Source organism: Myripristis murdjan, chromosome 20 (genome assembly GCF_902150065.1).
Source record: "Myripristis murdjan chromosome 20, fMyrMur1.1, whole genome shotgun sequence".
In the NCBI taxonomy this organism is placed as follows: domain Eukaryota; kingdom Metazoa; phylum Chordata; class Actinopteri; order Holocentriformes; family Holocentridae; genus Myripristis; species Myripristis murdjan.
Window position 1 is genome coordinate 13,485,666 of NC_043999.1, and position 18,036 is coordinate 13,503,701.

Below are 18,036 nucleotides of genomic sequence, written 5' to 3' on the forward strand. Positions count from 1 at the left end.
TTAGTTGTTGGAGTTCATCCTACCGGCAGAGAATAGGGGAGGCGGTGGGGGTAAATGTGGGGCGGGAGGCAGCCCCCCCATCGAGTGTAGCAGGGGGAGGGACAGCTGGGTGCCGTGGAGGGGGTGGGGGCTGGAGGCAGCAGCGGGCGTGGTCACAGATGTGGCAGGGAGCGCCGCCCCCAGCTGGACCTGCCCGGTCGAGTCCACAGCAGGCGAGGCCAGGGGCTGGTCGAGGCCGAGGGGGTCGGCGCCGTCGGGCACCATGGGGTTGCTGACGCGGAAGCATTTCTCCTTGTGGGCCTTGAGCATGTTGGAGAAGCGAAAGCGCTGGCCACACACCTCGCAGGGGTAGGGCTTCTCCCCCGTGTGGGTGCGTCGGTGGCGCTTCATGTTGGGCCGGCTCGTGAAGCTTTTCCCACAGATCTCGCAGATGTACGGTTTCTCTCCTGCAGAGATCAAAACCTCACCTCAGTCCACATCGACAAAAACATTAAACAGACTTTGCTGTGATTCCGCGTCAACACACCCTCGCGGGTCATCAAAATTCCTGTGGAATGTGACCTACCCGTGTGTGTCTTCATGTGCTCGTCAAAGTACTGTTTCATATTGAAGTCCTTTCCGCACCACTGGCACATGAACTGCTTGTGTCCGATGTGGATGCTCATGTGGGAGCGCAGCTGGTACTTATACTGGAAACGCTCACTGCAGTTCTGAAATGGCAAACAAGAAATAAAAGAATTATAACAGTTATTTGACACGCGGTCGTGAATCAATCCAGGAAAATCTCATCTCTGACATCCCCTCTCAACAGTTCAATACAATTACATTCACTTTTTTAATTGATCTGATAAGGTACTGTCCAATATGTCACCAAATGACCCAACTGACTCGGTGCCATGAGGAGCAAGGCAAAGTTTATTTATGATTTCTTTATTTTGACTTTGCTCCATACTATAAGCTGTGAAACAGTAATATGATGGTGCAGTTTAAAGGCATTAGCATGATATAAAGGCAAATCACCTACAGAAAATAAGAGAAATTTGTGACCAGTTGCACATTTTGACACATTATGTAGGTTTGTTAATATTTCTCCATGCTTGAATCATAAATAAACAACAACTGCAATATAGCAGTGCAGATATGAAAATCCTTCATTCCTACCACTGTATAAATAAAGGGAAAAGGCACAGGCCTCATTCATTGTAAGACAAAGCATCCAAATTGAGCCAACGTGGAACTGAGTGTTTCTGCAAAACAGCTTGTGACAGATTGCAACGACAGAAGAACCAGAACACAATGGCAGGACAGGACTGCTTTTTTTTTCTGTTTTTGTGGCTAACACTGTGACGCACTGTTCCTTGTAAACACATAAACACAAATGTATCACTCACTAAATACGTGTTAGGTGTGAAAAAACAAATGAGACTAATCACAGCATCATGAGCAGCCACAGTGTAAAGAAAATTTCAACCTTGGGATCTGATGGCTCCGAGTGAGCCTCAGCACACAAACACAGCCAAGTCTTTGCTTTGAGCCGTCAAGTCATTATAACGATTATTCCCACATCAAGTCGAACACAGTAAAAGCTGCAGCCACGCTCAACGAGGGGGGGGGCTAATCACAGAGGAGGGTGACACGGAGGGAGAAAGGCAAACACGAGAGAAAGAAACGCTAATGGAGAAATCATGATTCACAGTTTTAACTGTCTAATGGGGTTCCCCGGGTAAGAAGACGGCCAGCACTGTTTGCTAATGACCCGCCATCTTTCATCCTGTCCTGTATGTTTGAATTGGGACAGCCGGATCTTACACAGCTGGCTCGGCCTCCCTGATTCAAAGTGAATAATTGCTTCACCTCTGCGCTCTATCCTCCTTAACATGGCTATTTTACAACCAGAGGCCGTAAAAAAAAAAGCCATAATGTGCTTTACTTTCATGTCACTAATAATCCTGTCAGAGTGGGTGTCAAGTTTTCAAAATGGTGAACGTGTCACTCTGCAATAAAGCTCTTCAGGTGATTAGAGAAGCTTATGAAGGGAGCTCAAACCTCACACTTGAAGGGCTTCTCCCCAGAGTGCTGCAGAGAGTGAACCTTCAGGGACATGCTGCGCTTGAACGACTTCCCGCACGTCTCACAGGTGAATGGCATGTCCTTCGTATGGGCTACACACACACACACACACACACACACACAGACACATGCACACACACACACACACACACACAATGCAAAACATTAGCTAATGGTGTTCCACAGAGGGCAGCTTTTAATCAAACAGCAGCAGGACAAATAAGTCAATTCTTTCCTTAAAATAGAGGTTAATGTAAAACAGAATAACACTGGCAAGATAACAGCACTGAGATCCTACTTGTCCTCTCATTGGCTAATTAATATGCTGAGGACAATGGATTTGTCTGATCTATTAGGAAGTACTTCTAGGATAAGCTACTTCCTCTGTTGTTTCCAGGAATACTAAACACTGACTGCTGTAGTTTTTATTGTTGAAATATGGGTAAACACTGGGAATGAGGTAAGCCTGTCTCGGAAAAAAAACATAAGATGCTTATCGCCCCAAAAAAAGGGAAGAGGAAAGCAACGCCCAAGGGAAAAAAAAAAAAAAATCCCACACAACAATCAGAGGGATGCAGAAAAGGAAGCCTAGAGCGACACAAACAACTTAAACCGATGGAAACAGAACGACCCGACCAGCAGAGCTCCCAGGATCCTTCACTGCCACTCACCGACCATGTGCTTCCTGACATGAGCCATGGTGTAGAACTTCTTCTCACAGATCTCGCACGAGAACTTTTTCTCAGCGTAGCCGTGGACGATCTTGTTATGCTCGTGTAGCGACCACAGCTTCTTGAAGGCCTTGCCGCATGTTACACACTGGAAAACAACAATAAAAAAATTTAATAAACAAAATAAAATAAAATAAAATAAAAAGTGAGTGCACGGACTAAGATAGTATTATGTTATTTTATTTTATTTTATTTTATTTTAAATTCTTCTAACTTCTCCTAAATAATATGTTTTATGTACACAAACTGCATACAAATCAAAATTGTTGTGTGTAATCAAAACTACCAATGCACACAAAATGGTTGGATTGTAGTACAAACTTAACAAATCTTTTTTAATTAAACATAAGTTGAATGAAACAATGAGTTTGAAAAAAAAAATCAGCACTAAATCCTAAAGCACTGTAGTGCAAAACTTCAAATATCCTATTATTACCAGACATTTAAATTTAAACCCACTGATACAAATATTAAATTGAGACAAGCAACACCTTTCAGAATAAAGCCATCAAAGAACTGGGCTTAACACAAAAGAGCTGTCTCGCAAAATTATTCTGCTGTAGTCCAGCTATGGTCCTGTGACACGATATTAAATATTATTGAATACTGGCCCACTCCTTATGGATACATGGTAGGCCTGCTTGGTTACTGCAAAAATCCAAATCCTGTTTATTTTGGTCAATATAGGGATCATGTTTATTTAAAACGATTACTCATTGACTTTGGAAACATGATGCATCCATATCCATAAAATATCATCATCATCTTCATCTTCATCTTACCTGAATGCTCTTCTCACAGTCGGTTTGATGGTGCAGCAGCAGCTCACTCTCCAGCAGGAAGCGTTTGCCACAGTTATTGCAGATCTGCATGCGGTTGTGAGTGACGTTCATGTGCTTTTCCAAGTACCAGCGGTTGTTGAAGACCCGCGGGCATTTCTTACAGGGGAAGTGCTGCTTCTCCTCCAGCCTCACCTTCTGGCCCAGGCTCTCCGGGTCCAGCGTCCTCTTCCGGCCCCGCCGCTGGTTAGCCAGCGTGGCCTCGGCCAGCGTCTGCCGCATGGAGGCGGTGGTGCCGGCCATGGTCAGGGCTCTGGTGCCTCGGCGAGGTCGATCTATCATGGCTGGCTGCTCCAAGCCTGGAATGTTTAGGTTGTTTTCCTCCTCTTCCTCGTCTTCCTCTTCGTCTTCCTCTTCGCTGCTCTGGCCCAGCATGTCCTCCGCCTTCAGATCATCATCATCCTCTTCCCCAACCGCATCATCGTTTTCCTCCTCATTTTCATCCTCATCCTCTGAATCTCTCTCATTGTCATGGCAACGGCCAAACATGGTGGCTGTTTCTGCGGCAGCTGTGGATTTGCCCTCTGATCCCTTTGACACATTGAGGGTCTGGTTGTTGAGGTTGACCTCAACAATGATCTGATCTCTGTTGAAGGAAGTGTGACCTTCTGACTTCTTTGACTCCTCCCCATTGCCCTCTACTTTGCACATGGCTGCCACACCCGCCCCAGCCCCGCCCCCCGCCCCCTCCTCCTTCTGGTAGTACTGTTTGGGCTGGGCAGCTGTCTTCCCTGGACCCTCCTCTACCCTCACAGAGAAGGGGCTGCTGCCCTCCCGCGTGTACACCCTCCCCAGCTCTGCCTCCTGTTTGATCTCCCGGTACAGCTGGACAGGGGGCACTGCCACAGCAGCTGGGTCGCCACTGCTAAGCCCTTCCTGATTGGCCATTTCTGAGGAGGTGGTTCTCAGCGAGTGGCTGCTGATGAGCTCTCGACAGGAGGCTGCGATGTCGCTCATCTGCAGCAGGGTGGCAGCGTTGAGCACGTCACGAACAGTGCGGCTGCTCACCAGCAGTTTGGAGGTGTAAATAAAGTTGAGGATTTGCTGCAGGCCCTGCGAGGTCAGGGCATCCAGGGACAGGTCCACCCGTCGCAGCTGTTTGCTTTGGGCAAACAGGGAGTGGAAGAAAGGGCTGTAGGCCGCCAGCACGCCCTTGTGGGCCGGGAAGGTGCTGTGCTGACGCACCAGAACGATGTCAACGTCACACAGGTCAGGCTGGAAGAGGCGCTGCTCGTTCAGCCTGTCCATCAAACAGGTGAAGTGCAGAGCCACATCCTCCACCAGAGAGAACTCAGTAGAGGGGAAGTCTGTGGTCTTCTCCACTATGAGCTGAGGACGGAGAGAAAAGGCGACAGAGGGAGGGAGAGAGAAGAGTTGATTACCATGCAGCATTTCAATAGCTACTGATTTCAATCACAATGCACTGTCAAGAAAAATAATGACTGTGATATTCATAGAAGAGACATAAATAATGCTACAATAAATACACTCTACAGTAATTATCATGTTGTGTTGTTTATAATTTTCAGTCTGTTAGGAGTACAGCACAAAGCTAAACTGCACAATAAGAGCGGCTGAAAAAATCAAAGGTATAACACTCAGCGCTCTGTGCAAGGTCCTCAACTTCCCAAGGTGGGTTTATTTTAGCACAGGAAGGGCAGGGTTTCGATCCAAATAGGATGAGAGTGGGGACAGAGCAGCGAGCAGCACATGGGCACGCACACACGCACGCACGCACACACAAATGTACATACTGTATACATGCACACGTTGTTTGCGCATGAGTATGTCTTGTGTGCATCCATGCGCACAAAAAGCACAGACACACAAAAACACACACACACAAACACAGTGTCTCTCCACAAGGTCTGGCTGGTCTGTGCATTGGTATTCAGTGCCATCTCCCCCCCCATTAGCTGGCTCTCTCAGCACACCCACTCACTACACTGTCCCCGAGGAACAGCGAATTATGCACAAGACAAAACACGTCCGGAGAAATAATTAGGGAAACCATGCCGAATAAATACTAACTAACTCTCCAAACAATTAATAGAATTTATCATTCTAGGCCCCTCCTTGAGGGCAAAAGAGGAAGAGTACTGATACAAGCCTTTTCTGGCTAACATCAGTTGCATGTTGTTGATGATGATGATGTGGCGATAAGGAATAATTACATTTAGCATTTTTGCGTTTCTGAGTCCACTGTTGTTTTTTGCTGGACCACAAATGGCTCATACAACAGAGGGAAAAAAAAAGAAAATGGATGAGATTAAATTAATTTGGTTTTAGATAATGATCATTATGATATGCAATAGACTGCAGAGTCTGAAAAAGTATCATTCATACCAGGAAGAGGTTTATAATTGTCCTTTAAATGACAAATTATCGTTTTTTCAGCTTTGCCTGCTGTCTAACATGTTTTGTCTTAAAGATCAATGAAAATGCCCTTGCACTGTTCAGGCTGGAAAATGAATTTGCATTTGGGCCTAACCTTGAAAATGTGGCCTGTTTGAAGAATTCAATTATTGAATGTTAGATTTATTCATAGTTTTGAGCTTCTGATTTGTACTCTGAGCCAGAGAGGAGTGTAGATTGGGTTATCTTTCTGTGCAAGGCTACAGACATCGCCCAAGGGCAAAACACTGCAGCCTCAATTAGATCCAATATAAGTTGCCGACTGGAAGTTACGCTTCTTTGGCGATAGTGATCAGCTTCTTCACTGATGATTCAAATAGGACGGTGCTGTCAGAGACTCAATTCTACAGGATGTAAACGAATGAATGAGCAATATGCAGGCTTATAAAATCAATACACATCACCTTGTGCAGCTTGTGGACAAAACAAAGGAAACACTAATGTTAAACTGAAAGGCTTCAGGGTAGGTTGTGCTTCTTGGACTAGCTTTGGCTGTACTATAGTCCTCATCAGGAGCTCTCACTGCTGACAAAACAAGTGACTGATCACGTCCATCCCCTGATGCTTCGTCTGTCCTGATGGTACAACCGTGTCTCGCAGGATGGCAGTGTCTGTTCCCTTACTTGGGAATTAAAAAATCTGATCCTAAACATTTGAAAAGCATGATAATGATATCATATGCAACTAACATGGGATCCCAAATGAGCAATTATAGGGAATTCTGTCTAAACAAAGCAATTTTCCTCCACTATCTTTACGTCAGAGGGCCCAGATGATCAGTTAGATTAAGATTCTTGTATTACTAATAACACATATTGACCCTGCAATCTAGGAAATGAGCCTTAATGAGCCTTAATGCTGCTGTGGCTATTAATTTGACCATACCCTGTGCACCGTTTGTCTTCCTATATAATAAACAAGCGAACACATTCAAATGCAGATCTAACTAAAAATTCACCTGTGCACCGCTGAATGACAAATGGATCTCTGCCAGTGAATGATTGCATTATTTTCATTCAGACGGATGCCTCGCAACTATTTCATCCCACAGCAGACGGCTCCAGTAACGATGTGGTTGCCATGTCTGTCAAAATATGCAATACAAATAAAGAGGAGGGAATCTTGTCACATTTCACCACGCGCTGAAGCCAAACAAATTGAGCGAGTACTTTGGATGGAAAGAGCCCGACCAACTCTCTCGACCCCCGTCTGTCATTATCTCTCTCACCCTTTCTCACCCCGCCTCGCGCTTTCTTTCGAAATGTCAGGGTGAGAGCTTGTTTGCTGTCATTAGAGGGAGCGCCACCTTTAACCACCCTCTCAATCAGATGTCTCCCAATACATTATTCATATCTGGCCTGACCCATGATAAACACGCTGCGGGGGGATTACTGACACACCCAACAAGAGGTGTCATTTAAACAGGCTTCAATCAAAGCTGCACGCAGCCCTCACACACAGATCGCTCCATCAGTCACCAAACACAACATGTGAGGGGACACTCTGTTGCGTTTTCGGCGACCTCAGAGGACCCGCTCTCTGTAGTCTGCACGGGGACTCAGCTCAGTGTTAATGTGTTTTGATAAAATGAGGTCTTATGTTTTGATTTAGTTTATTATCCTGCTTCCAGCACTTCTTATGTCAAACACGTTTCCTCTTTTTGCTTTAGTATACATGTCATACATTTTTTTAAAGGAAAGGGTGAATTCTGCTTTTATGTAAGTGCTACATAAATAATATCAATAAAAGTTATTAATTTAATTTGTCTTCCATAAATGAAAATCTTGGCTCTTGACCTCTAAAAAGGTCTTCAACACTGTATTCCAGTATTTGAATAAACAGGCTTATTAGTCTGATGAGGATACTATATTTATTTGTCTTTTTTTTGTTGTTGTTACTTTGAAATGTCGTATCTCCTTCATCCCTAATCTGATTATCTGATTTTGACAAAACACAGAGGGATAATGCATCTTGTCACGGTGATACAGCATGCAAAAATTACAGGGTTTGGCCCAATGGAAGCCAATTGTTATTAACATTCAACACTTTTAACCTAAAATGCAGCAGCTCAGATAGAATTATTGTGTCTTGGACAAAATGTGGTGGATGAGGCATTTTGGGGGCTGTGTTTGACTGTTTGCAAACATTGCACTGATTGGCTTTATGGGGGTGCTATCATTTCAATTTGGTCTAATTGGCTAATTTATTTTGATAATTTGCCTACTTTGTTGGCCCCTATTGCACTCCTGACCGGCCAGGAAGGGGCCCCCTCTCTCTGTGGCCATTCTCGATTTCTTCCCCTTTTTCCTCTTTAATCTGCTTTTTTTTTTTTTTTTTTTTCTTGAGGAGATGTTTTTTTAACCCACTGTTAGGACTCAAGTCCTGCTTTGATTGTTGTAAATTTGTCTCTGTAAAGCCTTTTGAGACAGTAAACAGTGGTTCAGCCCTAAATAAACCTGAACTTAAGTAAAAGTTGTAAAATGAAAGGCCATAACTACTGTATTAGCGGGCCTATTTTAATCTAATGTGACGTAATGTAATGTGATTTTATGGGAGGATTCACTTATTGTATTATTATTATTATTATCATACAGCACTAGTTATTTAAATGGAGCTACATCGAGGGAGTGGACAGAGTCAAGCTCATGGTCAAGATGTAAATCAAAGCGGCCACTAACAACAGCAGGTCCTATAAGTAATTGTTGAATCCTCACACAGTTCGGCCCTGCCAGCCTGGTGGTGGTATGCACTTGGCAGGGGCCCGACTCCTGGCTGCGAGCCAGGCAGAGCAGACACTGAGCGTTTAGCAGACACAGGAATGAACCCCCTCTTCTAATTTGACTTTCACTGGTGAAAATGCCCTTTCTCTCCCACACCCTTGCACTGGACAGATCCATGTAGATTTACTACTCTATAAAGTCTGCATTTCCTTCACTGTGCAGCTCAGACACACACTGAGCATGTGACACGACCTCTCCAGAGCTGCCATTTTAAAAGTCCCCTTGTCTGTTCACTGCAGTGTGCTGGACACTTTGCTGTAAAAACAGCACTGAGACCTCCTGTAAAGGAGCAATAAAATACTGGAATCTTGTATAGTCACATCTTTCTTTACTTTTGCTTGTGTAAGAGGACATGCTACATACTGCAATGTGTGTTTTCACAGGCTACTTTTGTATCATGCAGACCTCGGCATAAAAATACTTCAACATGGTCTTAAATTTTCATGGTGTACACCCTGACTGCCAGATTTTATCACTTGCAAGATTAGCTATTTTCCACAACTGTAATTCATCTGCTACTGTTGTACCATATATGCACAAAGGAGTTGCAACATATTTTCATTTTCACCGAAAAAAGAGATTAAAATGATGATTATGAAGTGCCTTTTGCCGGGGTCTGTACCAAACAAACGTCTGGAGAAAAACATTTGCAGGCAAGGCCATCTCTGTAGCAACACAATTCTAAATTCAAAGTGATATTTTCTCACACATTTAACCTTGATTAAAATATTGCAATATTGATGCTGATACTGGGACATATTGCGATTTCAGTAATATTTTGACTGACTGTTAATCCGTAGCCTGCACACATGCATGTGTGGCGTAACAGTGGCGGTGCCTGGTAAAGCAACAGAACTATGAGTTGTAAACTAAAGAGCATGTGCTGTATGTTGGCTTTCTTGTTTGGGTGCTGACCAGTGAACAGACTGAGCCATTAGCAGGGGCCAATGTCAGAGCACAGACAGTCATGGACACATCGGTACAGCACAGGAGGGCAGGTTGTGTTGAGGCAGGAGGGAGGACCAGGGGGAAAACACTACACCGGTTTAAAGCTCTCTCTCTCTGTCCATCTCTCTCCTCCACAGGTCCTGTCGGGACTAAACCCAACGTCCTCTCCTATTAACTCTCACCTCTCCCAACCTACATCTAACTAAAGGAAACTGTTATTGGGACAATCCTGCTTTTCTTTTTTGGATGTACAACAGCATTTGCTAAAATATGCAAAATCACATGTTAAAGGTGCACAGTGCAAAAATTCAAGGAGAATTCAAGTGAAAACCTTCCGACTCAACAGACCGAAATTAATATGTAAGTTGGGCTGACATGAGAACCATGAGGACTCAACCATCACATAATGTCTCAGTCTTTTCAGTTGAGTCTAAATGGTCCTCACTTAAACCAATTCTTGGCAATTTTGCATTGTGTGCTTTTAAAATAACTTTTTTTTTAAAATCTCATTTTGTGATATTTTATATTATCTTTGTATTTACATATTATGTATTTTTTATATTTAATTCTTATCACCCTAAACAACTATTAACATTATTATTATCATCATTTATTCAATAAGCAGAATTGTTCATCACCATCTTGTTTCATCATAATAGGATTCTACTGAAAGATTATCTACTGCCTGGTGCTACATCCAATCTATATTATCCTATTTCACAGGTCTACTTATTACAAATCCACACATTCTGGCTTGATTTCCCTTTTAAAAAAACAATTCAGGGCACCAACTCTCATTAAACAAATTTACAAACAAGTGCATCTTGCTACCAGCCAAATGTCAAAGTGTCCATATGCACGGTGATGTCTCTCCACTTGGAAATGACAAACAGAGAACAAAGAGAGATCACCCAACCAACCATAGACATGATGACAGCAATCCCATGAGCTCACTCCCTGGCCCTCTTGGCACACAGCGCGCGTGGAGGGGAGGGGGGTGTGGGGGGCTTGTGACATGCCCGGGCTATGCCATAACAGCCGAGGCCACTTCCACCCACTGAGCAAAGAGCGCACTCAGCAGCCCCCTTCAGTGTGAGGCCTCCTGCTGAGGGGCCCAGCGCGGGGCACGGTGTGACTGACACCCCGAGGAAGGAGAGTGGGCACCGTGTCAGCCCTCATCTCACTCACTGGCACCGAGGTGGTAGAACAGCAGCGTCGCAGAGTGCCCACCCCTGCACTCGTCCACACGCATGCACACACACACACACATACACATATATCCCTGAGTCATCATCGCTGCAGCAGAGACGGCGGTATGACAGGCCAAAATACAAAATGCTCTGCGTAGAGAAGAGCCAATTACAAAAGCAAGTCGACCTTCACGCCGTTTCATCTTAAACACAAAGAGTACTTTTATATTGTAAATAAACACAAGCGAACAGAAAAAAAAGAGGGCAGCAAGACAAGGGCATGTCATGTCTAGGGGAGTCCAATGAGGCAGCCATTAAAAAGTCATCAAGGTAATGACAGGCGCCGTGTCCTCTCCTCTGTGCTCACTAAACCTCTGCTGTTCACGCCAAAGCGACACACAGGTTAGCCCCACAGACGCCGAGTGAAAGAAGTGAATTCTGATTCTGATTCTCAAATCATGGCACTGTTTCTGTTTAATCCTCGGCTGTTATCTGGCCAAGGCTATATGCCGGGCTGGACTGGCATGCAAAGAAAGCAGCCTGCCAAGTTCCCTCCTTTCCTTCAGTATTTGTGTCTAGTGGAAGATTTCTCCTCTGTCTGCAGTCTGCGCTGCCTCCTCCAAATCCAATCAGCACAGAGACCCGGCACTGACCTTGAGGTAGAAGAAGCACATACAGTAGCAGATGCACAAGCACGGCCACCCACACGCATGCATTCAGACATGCCTGCAACCATGAACACCCGGGCACATGAACAGGTAATCGACGTATGATCGAAATCGCAACATGGCCGAGTGCGAGAGCCAAATCACAGGAGCTGCAATTTTAGATAAAGATCAAATGTGTAACAAGATGCCAGAAGACAACAAAGTGGCATTATAAATGAAGTATTGTGTTGCTTGAGAGATGCCCTGGCCTACAAATGATATTCTCCAGATGTAAGAAAGGTTTGTTTGGTTCAGAACCCAGAAACAGTCACATTATCATTATTTTACTTGTTTGTTTGTTTTTTTCTTTTTAAGTGTAAGTGAAAATTATGATGCAAAAAAGGTCATTCCCACTAAAATCAGGAATCATGCAATATCAATTTTTATCATTTTTTTTACAATATCATTCAGCCTAGATGCATATACAGGCAAGTGCACATTTAAATTATTAATCTCGACATCAAGACACAGACAATAGAGACAGACACTCAGTGATTGCAGTAGTGGTGCATACAAAACACACATGCAAACACAGATGCAAAGAGGGGACCTACAGTGTGACAACAGGCACACATTATCAAACATGCACAGATCAGTCGGATCAGTAATAGCACAAGCGACAAGGTCTCACTAGAGTAAAGATTTGGCCGCTTTTTACAAGCCCTGCAGTCATCATCAGGGGACTATGATAAAAAATGCTCATAAAAATCAATGTTCAATGACTAACTGGAGAGCCACAGCATGCTCTCCGCCGAGGTCACACACACACACACACACACACACACACACACACACACACACACACTGCACGGGCACATTAAACTGGAGTTTGGTACTCACTAGAATGGCACTGCTTTGTCAGATAATAAAGGTTTTGAAGCTGGTAGTTAGATGTGGTTGTATTAGGCTACGACATTATATAATCCAATAAACAATGTAATCCAATAAGCGGTGCATGTGATATAGACTGACGCTCCACTGGGAAACGGCTAAAATTAATCAGAAGTCATCAACAAGCTGGACTGGGAGAGATTTACAAAATACTTTGCAAAGTTTTAAACTAAATTTGGACAATATGCAAAAATGATCACCTAAATGCTTTGCTCGCAAGCATAAAGGTAACCAAATGTGGCAAAAGGAGCTACATTTAATCCTGTGGTTTATTTATTTGTAGCAACAAAAATCATATTTTTATTTTGTGTCTATTTGATAGGGACAGACATATAAACAAAGAAAATGTTTACAAAATAGTCAAAACATTTATAGCACTTGGCTACTTCACAATGTTTGTCCCTAGATGGACCTTTTATAGAACAGATATTTACAATAAAGGAGAGAGGAGATTAAAAAGACAAGGACGGATATTCAAAACACATTAAAGAGAAGAAAATAAGTAATTATGTACAACAAAAGAACATCCACTTTAAATGACTATGCCAAAAGAATAATGGTTTACTCTTGGCTGCAAGACTGGCTGCCCTGTACGTGCATATAGTTACTTATTCTTACATATATATATATATATATATATAACAGTAAGAATTATGCAGAGGTCTGATGAATTGTGTAATGAGAAAGTGAAAAAAATAAAATGAACTCTGTATCACTCGGCTCATATGCCCAACAAGCTGACCTCCCTAAGCCCGCCGAAACTGAATGAGATTGGAGATAAAATTTACAGTGATCAGATTTCAGATACAGCAATAGGCTAATTGGAAATTACTTTAAAACGTGCTGCCGGCTATTCAGTTTCCTTTTTCTCACACGTAGGTAATTATTTTATTCCCCTCAGCTTATTAAAACATCAAACTTTCTTAACCAAGGCATTCACTGCCGGCTACAATTAATAAAGACAATACTATCAACATTAATGCCGCCCTAATCCTATCCATCCAATCTCCCCTCCATACTGTAAAGACGAGGCTCTTCCCTGTGCTGAGCCAGAGGTTTGGACTTGCCCTAGCCTTGCCCTGGTGGAGTTACACCAGCCTTCACCATGAGATTTAAAACACATTTCCATCTATATGTTAATGCAACCACAGGTGACAAGCCTATCTACAATTGATATGCGTTTACCCGAGCATGAAATTGGGATGCACAAACAAAAATAAGGATGAGAACACAGCATGAGCACCATCGCAGCGACGTACAGTACATTAAAATTTGACAGTGTGAGCGTGATTGCCTCAGCCGCATGATTTGCAAAGTCTTTTTACCGTGCTGTCCTTTGAACAAACTGAACTATGTTTGATCAGTTGGGCTGTGCTGGGGACAAACCGGCGTTGGACAGTCTGAAGTGATGTTGAAAGAAGACATCAAGTGCTGACTGGACCTGAGATGACTCTGACAAGAGGTTGGACAATCAAAGGTGCTGCCTGGCAGGCCAGTGATGAGGTTAGAGCGTCCGCACTGAAGCTCTGCCAGGAAGTTTGTGTCTGGGCCAATGAGCTGGGAGAGGAAGCGCTGAGTCAGGAAGCCTGGCCAAGAGAGGGGCCTGTGGTGCTGGCATCTCCTCCTCACACACACGTTACATCGCTTCACACAACACCGCTCTGTCGGAGTCATAACACACTGTTCCCGAGCCGGTGCGGTACACGCATGTGCACAACATGGACAAACAAACTCACAAACACACACGCGCCTACTGTGCATGCATTCAGATACCGGTAAACACAGGGATGCTGAGCCAAATACCTGTGGCACAATGCAGCATACAGTACAACCACCAAGTTGGCTGCGCAAATAGAAACAATTCCCTCCGTGCACTGCAAAACGACATTATTAAAAGGCATCAATCATTTTTTCAGATATAAAAATGACAAAATCTAAACTGCCCTACAAACACAAAACAACCAAAGTACATCCGTCTCATCAAAAGCGAAAGATGTGAAGAGACTCTATGTTAGAGACAAAAGAACATTCTGATGTCTAGGCGAGGGGAGGTGCAGACAAAGACATACCCAGGGGGTATTACACAGGATGAAACTGTGATATCTTCATTATCCCTTTCATAGCATGACACAAAGAGAGAAGAGGCTAATACAAGGCTCTAAAGAGCTCCTTATCGCAGGAATCTCTCTGGTGTGGTAATACTCTGTGTGGAGTGAGTTGATATGTTTGATGAGAAGGTCAGAGAGGACAGAGAGGAACTGCTGGAGGAGGAGCATCAGCTTTCTATAGCCGCACTGTTCCAGCCAATCAATGGACAGCTGAGAATTGGTGAATACGAGCTCAAAAACTAAAATGGTAATTGATTAGTTTGAGGTGAATGGCGTCAACAGGGAGCTTGATACTGTGATGGAGGTCAGGGAGTACTGTTTAATGCATTAGGACTAATGAAGTAATAAGCATCCTCACACTGTGAATTGGTATATTTGTAATGGTCCTCATGTTCTTATTTTCCTTCACTGCTGTAATACACTTATTTACAATAATAGCTGTTGCCACGGCAACTCTGGCCTCATTAAGTGGCTAGGAAATAGATGGAGAATAATGATGATTCCTGTATATAATCAAAGCACTGAACAATGTATGCATGATTGAAAGTAAAAATTGCCATTGTGGTGCTCGTCAAATTAAGGGTCCCCACTTTCCTGTGTAGCTGTAATCTGGAAATAGAGTGAAAATTCATGAATATCCGCTTTAAAATCCATCCACCCAAGTCTGTCTTGCCCAAACTCAGTCTTCAAAAATACTTCACGAGGGCCCATGATCTCTTAATATCTGTCCGGCTGTGTTATTACAGAAAACTGTTTGATAAAAAAGTGGCAGTTCAAAGTCATTTAAAGAAAGTGCAAAAGGGGTTAAATTACAATATCTCTTCTCCCCACATGAAATACACTAATGTCAACCCTGTACTGAGGCTAAATTGTGAGGAACAAAAACAACTTTCCAGGAGAGACTTGAAACATGTCCCTAACTAGCAAGCTACTTCAAATAAACTTCCTCCATTTCAACCAACAAGAAAAAAAAAGGATCCTTACATAAGCCCAGCGAGTTTGACCTTGCTGTCTGCAAAGCCTTGTCTAATGTTCTTAATCTCAGGGGAATAAATTAGCAGCACCTATGGTCTTAGTTTCCAAGGAGAGTGGCCTCCTACTGGGGGCCGGAGATGTCTGCTGGAGTTTGTTGCTCGGCTGTGGAATAGCTGCACTTGTCACAAGGACTAAAGACAGTTCCTTGCTCAGCACCGAGAGACAGTGAAGCATCAAAGTCAAGGGTGGGCAGGAATGCCCTGAATAGGCAGTTACGTAAAACTCGCAGCACCCTGTGAGGATACAGGGCCAAAGAGAGGGAGCTACTCAAACCCTGGCCAAGAACGGGCTGCTATGAAACTAACAGAAGGCTCAAAACATCATTTGGAGCTTAATATTTAGTTTATATCACCATTATGACTGCATAAACAGCTTTTACGTTTGGACAAATCCACCAAAACAAGAGCAACAAATAAAATGCTTTTGTTCATGTAAGGGTTCATAAAATAAAGGGTGATGCTATTGATTTACACAAAATTAGCTCGGCCTAATCCTCTTTTGATGTCAACAAAGTAATTGCAGAAATTATCTGGGGCATGTCGCTGTTTACCAACACAGTCAAAATACACTATCTCTGATCACGTTTACTGGCACATTTCATTTGCCTCTAGAATGAGCCAAGTACACTTTGCACTTTGTTTATCACAGCTTACCCTCATGCGTGCAAAAAAAAAAAAAGCAAATTGAATAGGAAAGAGAAGCACGGCAACAACAAACATCTCTCCCTCTTTGCTCCCACCAGAAGCCACCCAGCGAGCACCAGGGCTAACCCCGCTGACCTGACCCAGATATTAACCCAAGCCTCCAGATGTGAACGCGCGCTGGGATTACTCCACCACTGCATCAAGCTCCACATGCTTTCCTAATGAGGCATCCTAAAATGACCCTGGAGACAACGCTGACTGTCTGCCTCACTATCTGCCTCTATCCCTCTCCGGCTCTCTCTATCTCTGCTGTGCAGTCTCCTCTGGTGTATCTTTAGCCAATCTTCTACTGTAAGGCAGAGTAAAAAAACAGTTGGACTCCTGTGCTGTGCAACATAGGGAGAAAACACAAGTCAGATCGACAATGCAGTGTTCCAGCCAGGTTAGTCATGGTTACGCAGTGATATTGGTGAGGTATCAAGTCTCTAAAAAGCAATCACACAGAGAATGAACTAACTTTATGCAGCAGAAAAAAAAGAGCACTTTTTGCATTTATTTGTACTTGACAGTGTAAGTGATGCCAGAAAGATGATGCTTATTTCTCAGGTACCACTCTCATCTGCAGACAATTCGTCCCATGTCACTTGTGGTCATGCAAGTGAAGTTAATGAGCCAGAACCAGACAGTACAAGAGCTCAGCACCACACACTCCTCGGCCAAAACTACAGTGAGGAGATTCTCTTATTTATGGATGAATGTCAAAGCATAACAAACTTATCCAGCACTTGCAGTCTGGCATGTGCAAAGGGAGCCGGTTAAGTTTCACTATCCACTCGCTCATCCCGTCTACATATGCACCAGTCACGACCTGATCCATGCAGAAGCACCCTGATATGAAAGAATTTAACTCTTTCTCTGCAACAATGTAGCTATTGTAGCCATTGCATTCTTTAAGCAGCTTCAATTTCCAACTTGTGCCATGTAAGCAAGTTACAAACTTCACCACGCAGAGCACAATGCAAAGCAGACATCGATGACAGCGAATGGCACAATAACATCGCGGGGCAGAACTGTGGCAAGTTTGATCGGCCTGCTAAGTAGCTCAAATTTGCAAGAGATCAAGAAGGGACAAAAAAAATAAACAAAAATGCAGCGCTCTTCTGTAGCCTACCATTTTGATCCAGCGTTTCGAGGCTCAAAGGAGTCCCGGTATAACTCCTTTCGCATCTGTTTTCTCTTCGCCATGAAAATGATCGTTGAATTTTCACATTTCTTCAGTTTTTTCCTTATCCCCAATCTTTTTCCCCCCGTGCTACTGTAGCATTCAGACAGACAAAAATGCAGAGGCTGCTTTTGCAGAAGGAATTGGTGATTGGAGCTCTGGGATCATATGGGCTTTTTTGTCAGACGTTTTTAAAGGGACACGGTACTATATAACGCGGAGTTGCGAGACAACCAAATTTCTTTGTATGTACTTGAATTTTTGGTATGTAAATGACTGGGAAGGGCATACGAGCACGCAGCGCAAATCTAGGTGCGCTTCCTCTTACTGTGCGCTCCTGCAAGGCAATGACGTCACGTGGAGAGATGCTCTGGTCAGGGAGTTCAATCATATCTCCATGGTGCAGAAGTCAATATTAATTAAAAAGTGTATATCTAGCTGCTGGAGATAAATGCC

The 18,036-nt window shown here is 43.6% G+C and overlaps 1 protein-coding gene across 1 annotated transcript; it reads right to left on the reverse strand.

Moving 5' to 3' along the window:
• Nucleotides 1-17,661, reverse strand: zbtb47b (zinc finger and BTB domain containing 47b). Its single transcript, XM_030079510.1, has 6 exons — nucleotides 17,530-17,661; nucleotides 3,584-4,969; nucleotides 2,742-2,889; nucleotides 2,047-2,162; nucleotides 566-710; nucleotides 1-446 (listed from the first exon to the last, which is right to left on the reverse strand). Exons 1-6 carry the CDS (start codon nucleotides 17,530-17,532, stop codon nucleotides 1-3), a joined length of 2,244 nt encoding a protein of 747 aa, XP_029935370.1. The 5' UTR covers nucleotides 17,533-17,661.
• Nucleotides 17,662-18,036: the final 375 nt, after the last annotated feature.